General features: G+C 34.9%; 1 protein-coding gene across 1 annotated transcript; it reads left to right on the top strand.

Moving 5' to 3' along the window:
• Positions 1-1705: 1705 nt before the first annotated feature.
• On the top strand, positions 1706-18600 carry Ts (Thymidylate synthase). Its single transcript, XM_089632194.1, has 5 exons — positions 1706-2216; positions 6957-7214; positions 8069-8189; positions 16502-16727; positions 18267-18600. Exons 1-5 carry the CDS (start codon positions 2099-2101, stop codon positions 18480-18482), a joined length of 939 nt encoding a protein of 312 aa, XP_089488320.1. The 5' UTR covers positions 1706-2098; the 3' UTR covers positions 18483-18600.
• The last annotated feature ends 4588 nt before the right edge of the window (positions 18601-23188 follow it).

The following is a 23188-nucleotide window of genomic DNA, read 5'->3' as shown; positions in this document are numbered from 1 at the left end:
TATTGCAATTAATGAATTGATAATTAAATATTTCAATATATTATTTATAGTAAGAGACAAAATTAATCATTAGATTCATGCCCGGTCATACAATCTGATTCAGTTGGTCGTGCCATGTCTTCGTCGGGCCTTCCCCGACTTTTGCTGTAATTCACATTTCAATCAATTAATCAATTGACTGCGCCATTGAAACAGCAACGACATTTTGTTATTTCAATTTTTAGTACGATGTTTTACCATAATGTAGAACTTGACATGTGTTATAAAATGTTATATATAAAACATTCGAAATACACAATGCTATTATGACTACCTTGTATGGAGCTGTAACAGACGATAACTTGATACAATTTGCTGATAAAAGAATGAAATATTATTTACCTGTTGCATTTTCCATGTAAATTTGTATCGTTTTCTAGAGCGTACATCTTTAGGCACTGTGTATATTGAAATCTCCCGGAAAACCACTAAAATAACTTTGTAAATAGCAAAATCACAAGTGAAGATATTCACTTTTGTGGCGCTAACGAACAAATGTTTGAAATAAAAGCAATCACGTGGTCCTCTCGCTGTGCTGCTATTGGCTGTTTGGTCTATTATAGCCCAGCTACACTACTCGCGAAGTTGATCGAAGTTGACCGAATACGGTAGTGTGGGCACGAACTTCGCTTCGCTTCGGGCAACTTCGCTTCGCTTCGCCCGACTTCCGATCGTTGTCGGTAAATGCGCCCGAGTCAAAGGACTCGAAGCGTCACGGCATAAATAAACCAATCACTGACTGGTTGGACTGAGTTACTCGCGAAGTTGCACGAGTGTGTGGGCACGCACTTCGAACTTCGGCTAACTTCGTCGAGGACTTCGTCGAAGCGTCGAAGCGAGTAGTGTAGCGGCCGCTTTAGAGTAATACGCCAGTAAAGTAGAGTTTGAATTTCACACATAGGCTAAGATATTATCGCTTGGATGTTGGATAAATTAATATGAAATGTAACATAACGGCCGGTTTAAAAATGAGGGCTCCTTTTGGCCAACGTGTGGATGTTGGATAAATACGCTCGGAGTGTTGTTTAATTTTGGTGGACTTAAGTCAAACTGCCTTTTGAAAACAGATTTTTTTCTCTTGTGTCGTATAAATAAAGCGCGGTAAGGTTAGGTTTGGTTATATATCTATGGAGTATGCCGAACTCCCAAGATTTTCAATTTGGGAATACGGTATGGGTACCGCCGAGATAACCAGCACCCCTGCCATAGGTCGCCCCATGTGGTTTATTAAGTTTGGTGACTTTGCAGGGGTGCTCGGGTTCATGTGATGAGATTTGTCTAGGTCTTGGAGACGGGTGCGTTTGCCCACCGAGAGATTGGGAGAGACTGGTCGAGATTTTTTGTACATGGGAGACGTTTTGACCTCTCCAGTTTGGACCCCCTGGACCCATCGCCTTACACTGCAGTTGGAAGGATAAATTTATACGTCCGTCACTCTTGGAGACATTGACTGCCAGATTCCTCTTATACCGTTTCCCTTCCCAGAACTTAATCTCCTTCCTTTCACTAAAAAGACCCTTTACACAGCATCTCCGAAGATGACGTAGGCCCTCAGGGAATTTTTTCCTCGAGGCCTCCGAGTTATTGCAAAAAATATATGAATATTATTTCATCTATGATATTTTATTTTTTGTTTTACAACGTTGGCAACCTTTCTCAATTATTGTAAAGTAAACCATTTGTAAACCTTGTAAACCGTTGTAAATGTAAGCCACAACTTTTGAATAAATTCACCAACATTATTTACCGACAAAACTCACCACAACAAGCACAAATTTATATGTAATCATATTGAGAGTGGTTTATCTATAATTATATTGATAAACAGTGGGCACGAGAGTGGTATATTTATGTTGGGCACAGTGTAACGCTTATTTCCCGCAAAATTTTTGACGTCTTTGTAATTTTGTGGAGTGGTTTATTTATTTACGGTAATTTTTAGTTCACGTTTCAGATAGTTAAATTTTCTAGTGTATTAGTTGAGTAAGAAAAGTTTTAAAACATAAGTAAAGATTTAGTACCAAAATAATAAGTTTTACAAACAAGTTTTTTGTGTAAAATGATGAACGGTGTTCTCTCATCTTCTGACACGAATGGTGAATCGAAAAATAATGCCAAGGATACAAAACATGAAGAATTTCAATACTTAGAAACCATACAACACATCATTAATAAAGGTTGATTTTATTTAACGTTTTAAATAATATTTATTTGTAGGTTTTATACTAGTTCAACTACGTACGCTATCATCAACATTATGGTTAAAAAACGTGTGATTTTAAGGTGATAGGTTGGTTAAATAAATACTAAAATTTGTGTAATGTTTGTCCAAAAGTATTGTAAACTTATTGCAATTCTGAAATTATTATTATAAATTGGTGGCTTTTTACCAGAAAATATCGTTAAATTATGTGATAATGCAAGAAGTTATTTTTAGGTCCAAAGACCATATTTATTTCGTGTCCTAATTTTAAGACTCAACTGTTCGAATAACTACTAAATATATATTTTTTATTTTGTCTGATGTTGCTACTAAATACCTCAACTTTTAATAAATATAACTTATTAATCTAACATACAATACTATATAGGGTATTTGATCAAAACTGGTAGACTAATCTACATTATTGTTGTGGGCGTTGTGGTAATAAATTTTACTGCTACAACAAGCACGTAGTTGGTCCATTTTAATAGTATTGTATTATTTAATAATGTGCATAAATAAGCATACATTTACCCTACATAGGGTATTTGATTATAACTTGCTGACCAACCTGCATTATTGTTGTGGGCGTTGTGGCAATAAATTTTATTGCTACAACAAGTATGTAGTTAGTTTATTGTATTATTTAATAATGTTCATAAATAGCCATACATTTGTAAGAGACATAGATAATTATATTATAAGAGACAAAATGAATCATTAGATTCATGCTCGGTCATATATGCTGGAGACATCTAACACGTGGGAGTGAGGGAGCACGGAATATTTATTAATATTTTCATAAATGTAACTTTGAAACAACTTATACATTATAACTAGTTGATATATCTACATATTTGTTGTGGCCACTGATTAGATAGTTGTGGCGGTAAGATTTATTGCCAAAACAAATATGTTGATAAACATTTTAATAGTAATACATTATTTGATAATAGGCATTTTCAAACTGAGTGTAGCGACGTTGATAAACATTTAGAAATGGTTGCAATGAAATAGTGTCGACGGAAGCTATAATCTTCCTCTCCTCTCGAACATGTGCTTGGGTGGAAGTGAGACAGAGCACGGAATATTATTTAAATAGGCCACGCCAAAATAACTTTTCATACTTATAACTTTGAACTAACTTATACATTACAACTAGTTGGCCATTAAATAAATTTTACTGCCACAACTATCTAATCAGTGGCTACAGCTAATATGTATGTGGGGCATTTTAACAGTATTACATAGCAACGTTGATAAACATTTAGAAATAGTTCCACAGTTACTTTTATAAGAGACTTAGATCATGTTCCCAAAAAGAGACCTATAGTGTCATCTGCGTGTAAAGTCACAAACTTTTTAATCAAAGTGTGTTTATCTGAAGTGATCAGCCAGATAATTATGTTTTTCTGTATCTATTTGTAAATAATAAGTACGTTTTTCTGAATCTGTTTGTAAATAATAAAATTAGAAAGAGATTATGAATTCGTAATAAAATTATACAGCGCCCTTGAGGTGATTTTTCACAGAAACAATAATAAATGGTATGCAAGTTATCATTATAGTGAATCATTAGATTTAGAGATAAATATCACTTTGTATCTCCACTTTTACACAAAAAATGATTTATGAACTAAGAACTCTACCAAGGAGAAGCCAATTTTACCTGTATGGCATCTCTAACTCACGCTGTTCCAAGGATATTTACTTACATATTTCAATGCTTGTTATTCTCTATGCATTGCTAATTTCTGTATGCATTCTGATATGTTTCTTTATGCATTCTGATATTATCTAATCATTGTCTTTTAACCTCGTGTCTAAAAATGTAGTCTGTTTCTCCTTCTTTTACACACTTCCTTTATTAATTATTCTTCTTCACATATTTATCTAAATTTAACACTTTCTAAATCTGTTAATAACATTGCAATGAAATTTTTTATTGTATACTAGCTGAACTAAAGATATTATAATACAAGAAGATATGCTGTAAGAAGATAAGAAGTATTTTCAATGTGGAACCTTATGTTGCCGATTTTGTTAACCACTACTATTACACGCCTTCGTTTACGCTAAAGTGTACACCCCTTTACAAACCTACACATGAAACATGCCAATTACATTGACACTAACACTAGAACAGATTCCCGTGCCTGCACGTTCCGACAGCGTTCATCATTAGCAATACTTTCAAATGAAGACGGGTAGAGATTGCAAGACACAAATCAATAAAAATCGACATTTCAATTGAATTATTCAAGTTTAACTTTCATTTGATAAAAAGTCATTGGACAAATTGAAATATTTACAATTTTGTACATAAGGGTTATAGTTTTAAACAATGGTTGCAAAAAAATATTTCCTACATTACAGTGGTTTACAATCGAATAAATAAAAAATAATAATTGAAAACTGAATTTATCAGAAATAATATCTTGACAAAAAAATGTATGTTTTAATAATAACTGGTGTATTCATTTGCTAAAATATGTAGACAAGGAATTGGTGGCTTTTATATTTTCCGGCACTATATTTAGTTTTAACGGTACATCCTGATGTTAGCCTCGGAGCCCTCTAACAACTATTGTTGACTGTATTTGTCAGATTTATTTTTTTAATGCATTTATAACATCTGCCATTGATTTAAATTTCTTCTGATATGGCCTTTTGGTTGCTTGAAATCGTTTTACGTGTAATTTTTGATATCCATTTGAAAAAAAATTCAATCAATAACTGCAACTTTTTTCCCAATCTTCAATTGTTGGTGTTTGCTGTGCATCTGTAGTGAGCAAAGTAGAGATAGTGGGTTCACTTGAGAGCTGTAAATAACAAAAAAATATATTATTTAAAACAGCAGAAACTTGTGCAACCGTAGAGAATAAATATTTATTCTTCTCATCTCACCTAAAATTCTAAAAGTATTATTTATAAAATACTATAACAGAATTTTTGTTGTTTGTTTTTGGGGTGTTATGCCGTGTTGCGCTAACTCCTTCTTTAGCCGACGTTTCGGACAGCGTTGCAGTGTCCATCATCAGGGCAGATCCGGTAGATCCGAAGATGTGTGGATCTACCGGATCTGCCCTGATGATGGACACTGCAACGCTGTCCGAAACGTCGGCTAAAGAAGGAGTTAGCGCAACACGGCATAACACCCCAAAAACAAACAACAAAAATGCTTTTGGCCGTGAGAATCTAAAAAAAAAAAAAACTTACTTTAACAGAATTATACATAAGTGGTAGTTTGAATGTACGAACAGCCTATGCAATATAAGTCGGCGAATTTTTGTTACTGGTTTAAAATCACTTTGGCCAAAGTGAGACGAGAAAATGATACTATGGCAAGTAGGAAACCATTTCCCTTTCTCCCCATTGCGTCAATCCATTTTTCTTTCATTGGAATTCTGAAATAATGATAATAAGTATATGTTATGACCAGAGATGTGCTTTATTTCAAATAAATCCATTTCAAATGGAAATGCAAAATGGGTATTTTGCATTTTAAATGCTTTTCTCAATGCACTTTCCATTTTAAATGCTTTTTTGCAACATTCTTTCTACTATCTCCACTCATCTTTTTTTCATAAGCCCCAAATATCAGTTGGTCCTCAACCTCGCTATGAGAGATAATTTACATTTGTCAAGTTGCTCCCTGGTAGGAGCCCTGGCAATTGAGTGATACCATTACAAAAAATACTGAACATGGGGCCACGACGCTGTAATATTAAATGTTAAATAGCAGTTTCTATGTTTTTACGTTGGCAACATTAGTACCGTACAAATTTTTTGTGGTTTCATAATCAGTAGTCATGGTGTTTTTGGATTTACCATCATGTAATAATATGTTTGTTCTACATTGATGTCCATTATTAAATGACAAAATTGTTTAAAAGTTCTATAATTATTTTAATTGTTTGACCTGAGAAACAATTTTGCATTTTGAAAATAGGTATTTTACATCTGAAATGCTTTTCTAAAAACCATTTTGCATTTTCAAATGGAAAAGTTTTGACCCATTTCCATTTTGCATTTCAAATGGTTTTGGGTACCCATTTTGCACATCTCTGGTTATGACACAAAAAAACTGACATAAATTATTCTTTACCTAACATAAATAAATAATCACACTTTTTTTTCAAGTGAATACGGTACAAGAGTCTTAACTGCTCCCATCCGTATAGACAGTGAGACTCTGACATCCCCAATGGATTATGTTGTGAGGCAGAAAGGGTCAAATTTCTTTACTCTGCTATTTACAAGTTATTTAAACAAAACTTAATTACCACAAAGCAACAAAAATACACATTCCTGTATTTTTGTTGTATGAAAATGTAAAAATTATTATCCAATATACGCTGATATGAAATGAATGCACTTTTGAATCAGTTTTTCCGAGAGATTAAATTTTTTTGTTTTGTTTATCTCGAAATAATGGTTTATTTATACGAAATCTTAACTTTAAGCCATCAATTGATCTAATAAGATACATATATGATTAGATCTAATAGTTTCATCCAGACACTAACAAAAAATAACCCGTAAAGTGTATGAAACCATTTGTGATTATAATAATATATTCGGAAATTTCCATTAGCGTTCAACTATTGCTCGATACTTATTCGCACTTGCCTAGCCTATGCGTTGCACGCATCTCGAAGTCTGGACAAAGCTAATAAGACATCCGTCAATACAATTAATTTCCTTTTTTCAGGAACCAAGAGGGATGATCGCACCGGAGTAGGTACTGTGTCCACGTTCGGTGCTCAGAGCCGATGGACCCTGACGAATGGCATCCTCCCACTGCTGACCACCAAGAGGGTATTTGTACGAGCCGTCATCGAGGAGCTGCTGTGGATTATCAGCGGAAGCACCAATGCCAACATTCTGAAGGAAAAGAATATTCACATTTGGGATGGAAACAGCTGCAGGGAGTTCCTGGATAAAATCGGATTCACAGAGAGAAAAGAAGGTAATAACTCTATTCTTTTGCTAAAACACAGAGAGACGCCAGATGGCTCGGACTTGTTGAGTGGATGGGCGAAGAAAGAGAAGAGAATATATCGTCCGCATCAGGCAAAAGTCAAAATGGTAGAGAAATAATCTTATTTGAATGCTTTTCATTTTTTCTTTTATTTATGCAGGTAGGATAATACTTTGAAATTTCTATTACATAAACTTTAAATTTTAGCTTTCGAATATGCAGTATCTCAAAAAATTGTGTTCTGGTTTGGTGACTTCTGGCTAAACGGCGACTATATGAAGTATAGGTGAATTGGAAGAAGTCAAGTATCATAATATTAATATATTGGTACATTTGAAGAATGAAACAACATAAAAGATCACTGCTAAATAGAATTGCAAATTTAAATGGAATAAACATCGCGTCGCTTCACACCACGGAACCACCATACTCTTAGCTTCGCACCCGGTATCTTTGGATACTGCAGACGGGCGCTTCAAACTCATTTTATTTACTTTAATTTTGTGCACCACAATATCACAACAAAATATTTCCTAAATTAAACGCTTGAAAAAAATAAGTTAAATCATTGATAACAAAACGAAGGCATTACCTTACTTTTAGAGCCATCACGAAGTTGCCATCCAAAAAAATTGGTTTCTAAATTGATATTTAGCGTAAGTGATTCTGAGCTTATCTCTCATACAGTTCTTTAATACATTATCTAATTTTGATAAAAATGGATGCCTGGAACGTAAATAAAATCTTCATTTTTTCCATCTGTAACTTGTTAATACTACAATTTTTTTCGGTTGTCAAATAAATAAACTTGTCGACGTGTTCAAATTAATACAATGTTTCAGGTGACTTGGGCCCGGTATATGGCTTCCAGTGGCGGCACTTTGGAGCCAAATACCAGGACATGGATACTGACTACACCGGACAAGGTGTGGACCAACTGATGAATATCATCAACACCCTCAGGTATTATTATTTCATCATCATCACACCCCTCGGGATTTACCCTCCACAAATGAATCCTATAATTTCTATACCCGCTATATCCGATTTTTTGACAAAATGATCTGAGTATGACATCTTGTTCACATTTTTGCGAGCAACAAGAGGAGCCTAAAATTGAGTTTCAAAACCCTCCTTATCACGACCAAAAACCATGTTAAAACTGCGAGTGAGAAACCAAATCCGCTATATCATACAGAAAGTTACTATCAAAACGCGCTATATCGGATTCAACCAATCACAAGCAGTTATTTTGCCAAAATACAATATGGCCGCCGCTCTGACGCCACGCTCGTGTGCCAAAATGATCAACGCGTGTGTTTATAAACCCGCCATGTCGGCTCAGTTGACTTTCAAAAGCCTCTATATCACGAAGTGAGTATCAAAATCCGCTTTATCCATTTTATTTATCGAAATTACTTAATTATTGCTAGACATATATAGAAAAATAAATGCTTTTCGAAATATTGTTACTCCAATTCATTATATAAAATTTTTTAATGCAATTACTTATGTACGTTAGAGATGTGACAGTTTTTTTGCGGTTTTCTCCAAATCAATGAAAGTTGATATAGAGGGTATAGAAATTACACGACTCAAATGTTCTCCACTGTGTAGAGAGACAGCAATCCATAATTATCGCTTGAAACGGTTTATCTACGTTTAGTGATTAGATTTAAAAAGCTGGGTGCACTTCCTTTAATCTCACAGCAATATTTCCGTAGTTTCCAGGGAATTTATTTTATCACACTAAGATATTTTTAAATACTAACTAACTCAAACCCGTGATAAATCACTGTTATCGTGGTATTAGGTGATAACAATGTGTATAAAATTGAAAAAAAAAAAAACAAAATAAATTTTATCTAAATAATAATCTACACCACAGCGTGGCATTTACAGTTGTCTAATATATGACCAAATGAGAAGTCCATTTCGGGAATATGATAGACAAAATGGTGTGATTTAATAGAAATCAGCTACTATCTAAAACGGTTAAAACTATCTTTCGTATACCATTCCCAGACTTGATATTTATTACCAAAGAATGGACTATTGTTTTGACTCTACGGGTTTTTATTGTAATTAATGTAGGCATTTGACACAATGAAAGTCACATTCACAACTTCAATGTACAGTTTATGTTTACATATAAGATAAACTGTATATTAATGTTATTTAATTGTTATATCAACAATTAACCCGTTCGTGCTCAACTTTATTTTTTTATTTTTTTTTTCTTATTATATGTCCATTTTAGTATTCAATTAGACTTTAATAATGATGTAGTATACAATTTTTTGTTATAATTTTATTTTTTTTATGGAGAAATCGACCGCCCCAAAAATGGGGCGCTGGGCGCATTACCGAGCATAAAAAAATGTTAGGAAGTTGAGAATAAAAAGGGGATTATAGTATAAAATGAATGTATCAAAAAGTATAATAGCAGGGTGGCCACAGACCTGGAAAACCGGGAATTATCAGGAAATTTTACCGAACCGGGAATTATCAGGGAAATGTAACTTTAAAATATTCATAAATATCAGGGAATTCCAAAAATAAAACGAAATTCGTTATTTACGATTTGTGTTTTATTACTTTTACTTGCGGCGTGTGTAACAAAAGATATGCCGACAAAGACAAACTAGATAAGTAGGTATTTTTTTATTATTATTTTCGTAAATAGCCCTTGCAACACAATCATGTCGTAAACCACCCGCCTTGGTTTTTCCCTTATACTATGTAGGTGCGAAATCTGTAAAGAAAAAGCTAGCAAAGTTACAACAAAGTGTCAAAAGGGTCGGACACCCAGTACGGTTGTAATAAAATTTAAAGATCATTATCAACATTTTTACAAAGTGTCAATACAGTAGAACCTCGTTAATTCGAAATCCACGGGACATCAAAAATCAAATTTCGAATTAACGAATTCCCACGTAATTCGAATTTTTATGAAAAAAAAAAAAATACGCCGAAAATCGATTTTCTCGGCCGCCTCTTCAAATCCGGGTGGTATTTTAGTTGTAAATTCGTATTAATACCAATTATTTCTTTATTTTCGCGGCCGATTACCGTAGCGGCGGGCCCTTTAAATTCAGATATTCGCAATAAATTCGTAAAAATGCTATATTTTTACGCGTAAATCGAGATTTCGCTGCCGATTTCGGTCGCGGCCTACCCTTTAAATTGAGATATTCGTAAAAATACGATATATTTCCGCGTAAATCGAGATTTCGCGGTAATTTTCCGTCGCAGCCGGCCCATTATTTCAAATATCTGAATTTAAATTCGTAAAAATACGATATATTTCCGCGTTAAACGAGAATTCGTGGCCGTATTCCGTCGCGGCCGGCTCTAAAAATTCAGATTCGAAAAAAATTCGCAAAAATACGATATAATTCCATTCAAATCGAGAATGCGCGGCTGATTTCCGTCGCGGCCGACCCTTTAAATTAAGATATTTGATGTAAATTCGTAAAAATATGAAATATTTCCGCGTAAATCGAATTTTATCGGCAGTTTTTCGTCGCGGCCGGTCTTTTAAGTTCAGATATTTGAAGTAAATTCGTAAAAATATGTCATATTTCGGCGTGAATCGAAATTTTTCGGCCGATTTCCGTCGCGCCATATTTTTTAACTCGGATATTCGAAGTAAAGTTAATAAAAATGCGATATATTTCCGCGTAAATTGAAATTTCGCGTCCGATTTCCGTCGCGGCGGGCCCTTTAAAATTCAGATATTCGAAATAAATTCGTAAAAATACGATATATTTACGCGTAAATCGAGATTTCGCGGCCGATTTCCGTAGCAGCGGGCCATTTAAATTCAAATATTCGAAATAAATTCGTAAATATACGATACATTTACGCGTAAATCGAAATTTCGCGGCCGAGTTTCGTCGCGGCCGACCCTTTAAATATAGATATTTGGTGTAAACTCGTAAAACTACGACATATATCCGCGTAAAACGTATTTTCTCGGCCCTTCAAACTCGGATATTCGAAATAAATTTGAAAAAATACAACATTCCAGTGTAAATCGATTCAGATTTACAAAATAATAATACTAATTAGGACGATGTATAACCACGTAAAAATACATTTTTCGACGTTTTACCGCCACGGCTGACTTTTAGATTCAGATTTACGAAATATTATGATTTATTTTCGCAAAATTCAAATTTTTTCGAATTTCACGAACAAATTTTCGTGCGCGGACAAAAATAAATTTCGAATTACGAATTAACGAATTTCGAATTAAAAAAAATTTTGTATGAAAAAATTTTTCTGCGGAAATTTTTTTGGCGAAAATTTCGAATTACGCGTTTTTTCGAATTTTCGGGGTTCTACTGTACTTACTTTTGTTTATTTGTCTATTTTTGTCTGGTCTTTTCATTTGTACACAAATTGTCTTCAGGCGAAATATCATAAATTTGTAATAAGTGTATTTTGTTTTGAATAGATCATTGTGGTGCAAGGAAATAATAAATGCTTTAGATGACGGAATTCCCTTTATTTATGTATCTGTTCTAATTTTCTGGCGTAGATGAAAATCGTGTTTCAAAAATAAAATTTTGAACGATATGTCCTTATACCAAATAAAACATATCAGGGAAAAATATAGAAACTGCCCTGGAAAACCTGGAATTATCAGGGAATTTTGAAATCCGTTTTTTGTGGCCACCCCGAATAATGACAAAATCTTACAACTAAGCACAACATTCTATAAACTCTAAGTATGAAAATTGACAAAACAGTTTGTGTGACAACCAACATCACACTTCCTGCACTTCTTAGTCGTATTTTTGTGGCACTCGGCACAACGAATTTGTGTAAGACTTGATACTATCAAATGCCCTACACCATCCAGCCTGACTCCATCTGGGACTCTTCGTCTTTTTGTCGTTTGCTTCAGTGGTCTACCGATAGAACGTACTGATGAATATCGACCAAGGTAAGTTCGGGTAACTTCTCGTATAAATGCCAGGTAATCTAAATATCCTTTTGCCTGACCGGCTGGAGACAATTTGTAGAGCTGGTATGCATTGTTCATGGATGCATTCAAAGGGCATATCAAAAGTTACCAGTACCATTTTTTGCGATTGATACTTATCCTATAGCAACCGATGTTTTGGTCAAGTCGATCCACTCCGCCCATATACTTGTTATATTGTAGAAAGCACGACGGCTGTTGGATTGCAACTCTTCTCTTTTCACTGCTAGACCATTGCTGAGCCGAGCCCAACGGGCTGACTCCTTCGCAGGTGGATGCTACAGTTACCACATTGTTTTCGTTGTATTTGACCAAGGAGATACCTGATATTTGATCAGTCAGTTGATAGTAACTGCCACGTGCTTGCTTTTTCATTTGTGCAGTATCTTTCAGAGGCGCCTTTCCACACGATTCATACGAATGGTACCTGTAGCTTGATTGCCTGCTTCTTTGAGGTGGGTAAGCAGTCGGAGAGACATAAAAAAATTGTCCATATAACATGGACTTTTTGTCCTGCCGGTAACTTTGCAATAAGGTTAGTTACCACAGAACCTCCAACGCCTAACTCGGGATTAGTGTTTCCTGTACTCGCGCCTTGGTAAGGTTCAGCTTGTATAAGGTAACCAAGCCGTGAAGCCATGCACCAACTCTTGAACCCAAACCGTATTGGTTTGCCATGTATATGTTGTTTGGTGGTGTGGTGTCCATAATAAGGAATCATTGATTCGTCGACACTCACTTCCGGAAATTGTGGAGAATATGCCATCCACTTTTCATTCAGTATCTTCCACAATGGCCTGACCTTTGTGAACTTGTCCTCAGCATCTAAAGCAGCATTGTCACAAACATGAATGAAGCGCATGATTTGCTCAAATCGGGATCTGGAAATTGATTCAGCAACACCAGGGTGGTAAGTATCTGAGCCAGTATCCCAATACATTCTATTTCTGGCATAAACACAATAACTACTCAACAAAAATATGCCTATAACCAGGCGCAGTTCCTCTTTTGTCACATCAAAATTATTGTTGCCAACAAAGACTGCATATTTTTTTGAGTTCAACAAACATATTTATGACTTCTTCATCATAAAATAATTCAAACCACTCCACTGGTGATTTGTTAGTTTTCAAGAAATTTGGTTGTGTCCATTCTTGTCTACTGTACTCTGGTAGGTCCTGTTTTTTCCAATCTCTTTCCATTCTTATATTTCTACTTCTCGGCGGCAGATTGTTTGATGTCGATGTATTCTCCGACAGAGGTATGTCGCCATCGCTGTCACTCTCGTCACTAATAACAGCCTGTTCCACCTCCGCTTTTCCTGGTTATTTCCAGTTGTGCTTCCGCTCTAAGTTGATTGCCAGACAACCGATTCAAATCACCTACAAGGGCGTCTTCTTCATCACTGTCCTCATCACTGAGCAAATGGTTACTCGGCGGACAAGTGTGTATCGTCCCTTCTATGATGTCGTCATCCTGCTCCGGTATATCGCATATATCGGCCACCATCAAGCTGAAAAAACAATTTAGGGACAATTATAGTATGCTGTTATGATATTATTTTTAACAATATTTGATAATCTTTGTGTACAACTGTGGAATATCAAAAGTTTATATTGAAAGAAACACTTCTAAAATGTGTACACTGCCGCGCTCACCGCCCCTAAAATGGGGTGCACAACAAAACTGTCTAGATTGATATCGGGATATAGTCTAATTAAACTATTTATATTATTATTTTATAGTATACATAATATTATATATACAATGACATAATGGCGAATTTGCAGCAAATCTATGGAAATAAATTACATTTACTTACTCTTTTCTCCGCGACATTGCTACAAGGACCACTATGACACTTTTGACGTGAATAATGAAAAACAAAATGGCGTCTCGCGCGTAAAAAATAACTATTAGTGTTGCAAGGAATCATAATAAATAAATTATTAGTCATAAAAAAAACAAAAGCATGTGATATTGTTTTAATCGGAAATTACTAACCGTTTTAAAAATGGGGCGTTTGACACTTACGGGTTAAATAAATACAGTGAAACCTCTATCTATTGGTTTTAAAGGGACCTATCGAAATAAACGATGAATGCGGGAAAACAATGAATGCGGGATTAAGAGGACAAAACACAAGGAGATACGATCCAGTAAAGTTACCGTCCTCCCAATCTGCATAACCGTTGGTAGATTAAAATTATAATAAGAAAATAAGTTTTAGATGTAAATAAATGTATTTATTTAAAAAAAATACAAAGCTAAACAGAACCATTTTTTTTTTAAATTTATTGCATTGTAAATACATAATCTTCATCGACATTTGTTTTTTTTACTGTTTTATTTCCGCAAGTCAACAGTATATTTTCAGGTTTGCAAATGATATTTTTTTCGGCATCAGTTATTGAGTGTGCGTAGTAGAAAGTTTTCAATCTTTCAAAGAGGGTGCATGCTTCTGAAAATGAAGGTACAGGCAGCGGCTCCTCTTCATCAATATCGACCTCTTCTGTTGTCTCTGTCAATCTTGCGTCACACAAGCTTTCGATAGTTTCTATCCCAAAAGTTAGAATATTGTCGTCGAAAGTAACAAAATTGTTAAAATTTGTCAAATTTGGTACCAAGAGATAAGAATTTTCTCCAGTTCGCTAAACTTTGATTCTTTACTGGTTTTTCTAGTTTTAGAAGATTTTCCGCACTTTTGAATTTGCTCCCGAATTTCGTTTTTTTTCAAGAAAATGGAATTTAACGTGGATGCCGCGATTTCTAAACGCTTGGCTATATCGACGCGTTTTTCAGCGGGGTTTTTTTCGTACGTAAGAGAACGTACTTTTTTCATCAAACGGCTCATTTCGAGGATAGTTTAAAAGCTCAAAAAGGATAACTGCAAACACTCCACTAAGTTCGGTATCTAGCGACAACTGACAACAACTAGCGACTGATGGCGGTGACAAACTGTTATTCTTTCTCTTTCTCTCTCAAAAGTTTCGCGCATCGTAACGAGTGCCGTCTGGCGCCGTTTAAACATAGACAAAATATATTTAATACGCGACGTAATTCCTACGATGAATGCGGGAAAATGGTGGACATAGAAACGATCGATGCAATCTATTTTTGTATGAAATGATTTCGGACTAGAAGAAATAAATGATACATCCGGGAAAACGATTATTCGAGGAACGATAGATAGAGGTTTCACTGTACTTCATTTGGCACTAAGTTTCAACACATTTCACGGATTTTCGTCATTCCGAGTGAGAAGCCCTCGATGCTGGAAGCAGTAGTGTACATTTAGAAATGGATCACTCAACTGATGTTCAGGGGGTATTTAACCATCTTGCTCAGAAGCACTATGCTTGGGATAAAGATATAAGATAAAGTCCCTCTTTACTAATCGGTAATCGAAGCAACCAATAATGGTTACATATCAGATAACTTAGCCGAGTTTTCTATCTTTAGCCTTTCGGTGCAGCTGGTGAAGCTTACAATTTTATTCAGAGTTCAGTGTAATGGACGTTGTTGGACATATTTTACCTTTTTTGTAAAATAACTTAACTTTTATAAAATGTGCCAACTGCAAGCCTGCAATTTGCAGGTTTGACAACTGCTGCGAACCAAAATAATTCAGTGTTGACAATATGGCCAATTCACAATGGCAAATTCTTGACAGAAGTGCCACACACCGAAGCCATAGATAAAAATACATTAAAAGAATCCACACACCTTGTTCAAAACCCTTATATGACAACGGAATATTACAATTACAGGATTTGTGAAGCTGAAAATATTTGTCTCAGGATAATAGCCTTTCAAAAGACAATCAGAAGTTTCCTTTCGAATGAACAAAATTACGCCATCTGTCAAAAAATTAACAAAAGAAATGAAAATTTCATATATGTAATTATTAATTAATAACATAACTTTGATGCTTTATCGCTTCTCTGAATTGTTCACACAATCAGTTCAAATTTTGAAAATCAAAGTAAATCGCAGTTCTAGGGTCATTAAACTGGAGTTACACAGAGGAATGACCGGGTATCTCATCAAAATGACAGTTCAACACACTTACAAAAAGTGATATAAAGTCATGAAAAGTGATGAAACAAAAAATAGGTAACTATTTAACATACTTTTAATGACTCTATATCACTTTTTAAAGGTGTGTTTAATTGCATTTTGATGAAATATCATAGAACCACACAGGCACACCACCGAAATTATTATTTTTAATAATAATACCAAATTTCCTATAAATACATGATAATTTTTCTTGTTTTAGAACAAACCCTGAAGACCGCCGCATGGTGCTGTGCTCCTGGGATGCGGGGGCCATGCCACTGATGGCGCTGCCCCCATGCCACTGCCTGGTGCAGTTCTACGTGGCGGACGGACGTCTGTCCTGCCAGCTATACCAGCGCAGCGCTGACATGGGGCTAGGCGTACCTTTCAATATCGCCTCCTACTCCGTACTGACTCATATGATCGCACGGGTCACGGGTTTAAAAGTATATATTACCAAATACAAATACCCTAGAATAGATATACAATACTTACAACTTCTGACATTTTCAATAAATTCTGATAGCAGTACGCTGCGCTCTAGCGGCGCGAGTTCTGCGGGTTGGTTTTGTTTCATAAATTTGACGTGAAATATTTTCTTTATCTTACGTCAATAATATTGATCAAAAATTATAAGGCCTTTTCCATAAGTATCTGATACTCGCCGATTCAAGTATCTTTGCAATTACCTCCATACATCTGTGCAGAGGTTCGTATACAGGCACACATTCCCAATATATTGTGTAACTAGTTGGCGGCGCTAGTCTCCCGCGATCAGCCGTGCGAGGTTGTTCCCATTCACATCATCGTGACTTTTGAGGCAGCCCGCAGATAAGGACCTTAAGTTGCGGGCATAAAAATCCATTAAGATTTATGGAGGTTTGCACACGAACAACGCCGACAGAGACCTTTATTAATTTGTATGAATTTTGGAATAGTTTCCAACTGTCGCCACAACTAAAGTCTCTCGTCTACAGGCGGTATTATTCAATGCTAGGAACAAAACAAAGAATGATAGCTAAAGCAACTGTTTGGTTTTAAGTGAGGTTATGAAAGCATTCTTGTTTTTAAATTCCGAGAATTCAACAATGGGTGGCGATGCGGGTCTCGTGATTTCAGTAGCGACTTGTATGGATTGTGCGGTGCAGCTTATATGCAGTGTGAGTACACAACATGAGTATCGGATACTTGTGGTAGAAGGGCCTAATACGTACAATAAGGTAACACTCTTCTCTTTACTTTGTGGTAAAAAAATTATCAGAGCGCACGCCGAGCCAATGTTCAACAATATGCCGATGCAACAGGATCGCTGGGTGACGACAAGATTGCTGACGCAGCGCTCAGGTTCATCCAAAGGCGTTGAACGCTGACACGATCTTGGGGTTCAACAGAAGTCAATCTCACCAAATGTGGTAATGGTGTCTCTGTATTTTTACTAAATAAGGCGTAATTTTAATTAGAATAGAAAAGTTGTACATAATAGAGTTAATTTTTTTTTTCATAATTCCTAATTATTCTACTACTCCACAAGGTGAGCTCCAGGAGCTCATGTTTATGGGGGGAGTAATTATATACAAAAAGAAAAATAATGCTTAAAAGGCGATGTGTAAATAACGTTCAAAGACTTATCAAATAACTGCAAACGCAATTCAACATACAAATTAACATAATTCAATATACATTGGTATTATAACAATAGCCAAAGTTTTTTTGTATCTACATTTAAAAACCTTGCGGATCGATCACCCACCTGTTAAATTGTTCATCGCCCTTCAGCTTGGTAGAGAAGTCACAACCATAATCTGACTTTTACAAGTTTGCACAATTTACACATAGTCCTTTTCCCTATCCACCTTATAAAACCGTGCTTTAGATTCTCTGATTCACTGCTTGATAGCACCTATTGCCCCTGTCACATCATCCCGTAATTCAAAATTTATTATGTGCGGTATCTTCAAAAAAATCATTATTTAAATTTCTTCCAGGTCGGAGAATTTATTCACACACTGGGAGATGCGCACGTCTACTTGAACCACATTGATGCACTAAAAGAACAGTTGAAACGTGAACCTAGAGATTTTCCCACGCTTACCTTCAGCGATGACGCCCCCAAGGATGACATCACAGCCTTCAAGTTTGAACATTTCATCATCAACGATTACAACCCTCATCCAAAGATTGCTATGAAAATGGCGGTTTAAAATGATGACCAGTTTTTAAACTACGCAGCATCCGAGTGTGGGGTTGATCTATCATTTTACAAGACCTGGGTCAATCACGAACCACTGGCAAAGTGATCGGGTACGTTTAAACAAAGAACTGCAATGACAGCCTATTTCAAATTTCTTATATCTCCCATTGTTGTTTCTCTGTAACGAGATTAGAGACCCCGGTCTACAAAATTTATGTAACATCTATGGTCGCTCCCCACGCCCAGCTCCGGTGCTGACTGAAAGCTCATCGATTGAATCTTTTTTGAAGAAGTGTACCGATCGATCATTAGTGGTTTGTGATCGCGCCGATCATGATCGACCCAGAACTACACTGTCCGTCTTCCAAACAAGTTGTCATCTGGTTATATTATTGATATTAAACTGAGCTAAGTTGTGTCACAAAAGTATAATAGAAAGCTTTGGGCACACTCTTCAATAGAAATAATATATTATGCATGCAACAGGAATGGTAGTTAGGCAGTGGCTATGAGTCATTAATAATAATAATGATTGAATTATTTGTATAGCGCCGTTTTCGTGAGAAAATCACCTCAAGGGCGCTTAACAACTTTATTCGTTTCACTTAGACTTATATGTAACTAAGTTTCATAGCTAGAGACTTGAAACTAGTGGCTTATAAATAAGTTTCATAGCTAGAGACTTAAAACTAGTGGCTTATAACTAAGTTTCATAGCTAGAGACTTGAAACTAGTGGCTTATAAATAAGTTTTATAGCTAGAGACTTATAACTAAGGTTAATGCCGAGTGGTTTATAACTAAGACTTTTAACTAATGATAAATACACTTATTTTTACGAGTGGGCATTTACACAATACCGCTATAATACGACTTACAACTGCGGCTTAAACTAGAGATTTACGATGTTTACGAGCAAGCTTCACAATTGATACGGCGCTTCAACAATTCATTATCTCTTTTTGATGCGCCGTATTCATATTCGTGTGACCCTTTGGTATAGGGCCTAAAATCTATTATGCCTATTTTTTGTTTTCTTTACATTACTTGTATTAAATATAATATGTATTATTAAAAAATTACTTCTTTTCTTTAAGTTTGCTTTTTTCTTTATAAATCATTCATTTCCCTCTTCTTACTTCTGCATGTGAACTAGTAACCAGAAACATCCACCAAATTCAATTATAATAAAATATTTGTGAAAAATCAACTCGCTGTATCAAGTCACTGTACAATTTATTATGAGTTCCTATCTAATCTTATTATTTACAAACAGATACAGAAAAGAACTTACTTACCTGGAAGGTCACTTCAGATAAACACACTTCTATTAAAAAGTTTACGACTTTACATGCAGAGGACACTATAGAAAAAAAACATTGATTTTACATTTGCTATTCTACCCTTCCATTACCATTGATTATTACTATTACTTATTATTAGAAGTTTATTGGCAAAGTAAAGTTTTTTTTCCTATTATTTGTGGCTTTCACCCTTCAATGGTGTTCTTGGGCGTCATTTAAAATTATGGAGAAATGAAAGGTGAATTTAAATATTAATTTTATTTAAATAGGCAAATTTCAAAATTATAATGTAAATTGGAGTCGAGTTCAGACTTAGAAGAGATGAGATGTCGAATGGAGGGGAGGCAATTTTAGATAAGGCTTGATAGAAGAGAGGAACAACCAAAAAATATGTGATCTAAAGTTCCCACTTCTAGACCACAGAATGTACAATTTGGGGAGTCAAGGACGTGAATTTTAAAAAGGTGAGAAGGAACGGAACAATGTCCGATCCTCATTCGAATAAGTGAAGAAATTTCTTTTTTGGAAAAATGTGGTGGGAATTGTTGAAACCACAGTTTTGATGGGATAGTCCTTTTGTATTGAGACATAGCAGGCTCCCTTGGATTGACTAACAATGTGCCAATACTCTGCCCAAACATTGCGGGATCTATCATTGATGATGGAAAAAAAAAAAGTCACATAAGGGAATATGGTTTACGAGGGTAACAACGGGGTTGGACGATCCTTGTTTTGCCAAGGCATCCGCAATATACCATGACACCAACATGTCCAGGAATCCAAATCAGAGTTACAGTTTTTCCAGAGCTTTGAATGGAGGCTATCATCTCTCGAATAAGGCATACAAAGTGATCATCAGGATGAAGAAGGGGACTGGATTTAAGTTTTTGGAGGGAACTGAGAGAGAACGAGGGAATGTCCAAAATTATTTTTGATTACATGTTTGAGAGATTCTATTATTGCAATGCACTCGGCTGAAAATATTGAAAATTGAATGAAATATTCTGTCATTAGAATTAATGTGGTAAATGTTAATAATTATACCACAGTTAGGAGATCCGGGAGATTTGGATCCATCAGTAAATAAAAGAGAAGAGTTGGGCCATTTAGATGAAATAATGTCATTGAACCTATTGTTGACAGTTCGGGCCGGGAGATTGGAATGACTTTTAAGGATTCCGATCCCTTCTAAAATTGTTGGGGATAGGATGACCTGACTATATTTTAATTTGTATAAGGGAAGTAGATCATTTTGGATGATTTGCAGCTCTGAGACAGACTTAAAAATTTTACAGATGGCAGGAAGAGGTTTAGTTGAAGCTCTGATTGTAGATGAATGGGTTGAGTCAATGAACAACGAGACGCTGGAGATAACCTGATGACATTTAGAATTTTAAAATTTAAGAACTAATTTGTCAGCAAATAGTTGACGCCTTAAATAAAGAGGATCAGACAAAGTAAAGTTGATATTTATTTTAAAAGACTGGAGAATTATGCAATGACCTTAAAAACCTTCCAAATTATTAGCTGTTTTCAATTTTTTTAGCATTTATTTATTTAAATTGTCGCAGAATATGATGGTGAAAGGTTTTTGACTTTATCTTCTGAATTCTGTCTAATCTGTGATCATACTTAAATCATGTGGCAGTACGTTCCAGGCTTTAGTCCTGACAGCGAACTTAGTATCTGGTGTGTGATGTGGTTCCTTCAACCTTCCGATAGCTGATGACCTAAGGGGTTGACTATCGTGAATTGGCATTTTCCAGAATAAGGCGGACCCATTTCGTTAAGTAGCTTAAATAACATCCAGCAGAACTTGAACTGAATTCTTGCTGCAGTGTTAAAAACAGAATGCAATTTGTTAAACATTAACAGAATACAAGTTTTATTCCAGAATAAAGAAAATATTGTAACTGCCCTGGAAATAATTTATATAATTTCATAACATCAATTTCTCTGGTTGATAAACAAGTAAAAAATAAATTTTATTTCTGTTGCATACCTGTACAATACTTATGATAAACGACCATGTATGTGAAAACCTTACTAATTGAAATGTAAAATAGAAACTGGCATAAAATAGTTCATGAAAAGACATATACATTGCTTTCTGCTGCAGGAAATTGTTTATCTGTTGTATAAACTTGAAATAATAATAATTTAAAATTAAACAATAACTTTGTAAACATCACTTATAGGTAAATACTTAATGCCGACCGGATTTCGCTACAACCGTAGCTTCATCAGGGCAGTTTACAAAGTTATTGTTTAATTTTAAATTATAATGTCACATCACAAAGTAACCGCTTCATATGAAGAAATAATAATAATTTCTCATTGAATTTCGGAATTTTTCCAAGGTATTTTAAATGTTCTATATTTTTCTTCATTTTGAAGATGTCGTAAAAACAAATACCATTTTAGAAACTAGATAAAATTATCATTTAGATTTTTGAATTTGAAACATACTTTCACACTTAAAAAGTGCAATATTTTAATTTCAAACATGAAAAAAATACTTATCACAAACATTTTTGATCAAAACGTGATAAATTTCACAGAATTCAAAATACATACACAGTCCTATTATTTAAAGAATTTGCAAGAAAATTGTCACTTTACTTTTAATCCTGTTCATGCCATTGAGTTAAATAATACATCAATGGTTCATGCCATTAAAAATTATAATAATAATTCCCAGAGGATAACCAAAAAACCATTTTGGCACAATATAAACGTAGTTTTTTAAATTTGTAATAACATACAATTGCATAAGGCATTTATGTTATCATAAAACATTACTTTCACAGAAGTTTTATTAAATACATGCGGTAAAAATCAATTAATAAATTATATATATGAAATAACCTCTCTTTCCCTGTAATACGAAACTACGTTCACAATATGACAATATTAATGGATTAAAACTGATGAAACATAAATAATAGTAAACATATTGAATCATACCTACTAATATTATAATAAATTGGTCATTAGAATAGAAATTATTAAAGAAAACATGTTAATCACGCATTAGAAATCACATATCAAAGCTGTCATTTTCCCTCACAGACTCACACATGCGCATCAGGCTGAGGTCTGCTAAAGGGCTACGTTGCCAGATCTTACGAAGCCAGTTAGAAATTTTTATTAGTAATAATTAGAAATAGAAATTGTAGTCTTTGTACAATGATTAACAAAAACACCGTTTAACAGTTGTGAAGGAATTTTTTATTAGTAAGGCTGTAAGTATTAAATAAGTAGATATATATTTTGATTTCTGATAAATTGGTTAGCACATATATCATCTGCGTACTGCCAGAAGTCATATAGATAAAGCCTGTGACAGACCATGCTATATGCGCGCTATATTTAGGTGGCTTGGCCTATTTCAGCATATCGCTCGCCATACAT

The sequence above is a fragment of the Hesperophylax consimilis genome, chromosome 5 (genome assembly GCF_061612785.1).
Source record: "Hesperophylax consimilis isolate HC1 chromosome 5, BYU_Hcon_1.0, whole genome shotgun sequence".
Taxonomy (NCBI): Eukaryota; Metazoa; Arthropoda; class Insecta; order Trichoptera; family Limnephilidae; genus Hesperophylax; species Hesperophylax consimilis.
This window is presented reverse-complemented; position numbering and strand designations above follow the sequence as displayed.

Bases quoted from the DNA above. Each gene is read 5' to 3' on its own strand.
- Ts (XM_089632194.1), top strand. From the start codon at position 2,099: ATGATGAACGGTGTTCTCTCATCTTCTGACACGAATGGTGAATCGAAA. The intron at 2,217-6,956 runs GTTGATTTTATT...TCCTTTTTTCAG, and splicing joins ACAACACATCATTAATAAAG to GAACCAAGAGGGATGATCGC. The intron at 16,728-18,266 runs GTATATATTACC...AATTTCTTCCAG, and splicing joins CACGGGTCACGGGTTTAAAA to GTCGGAGAATTTATTCACAC.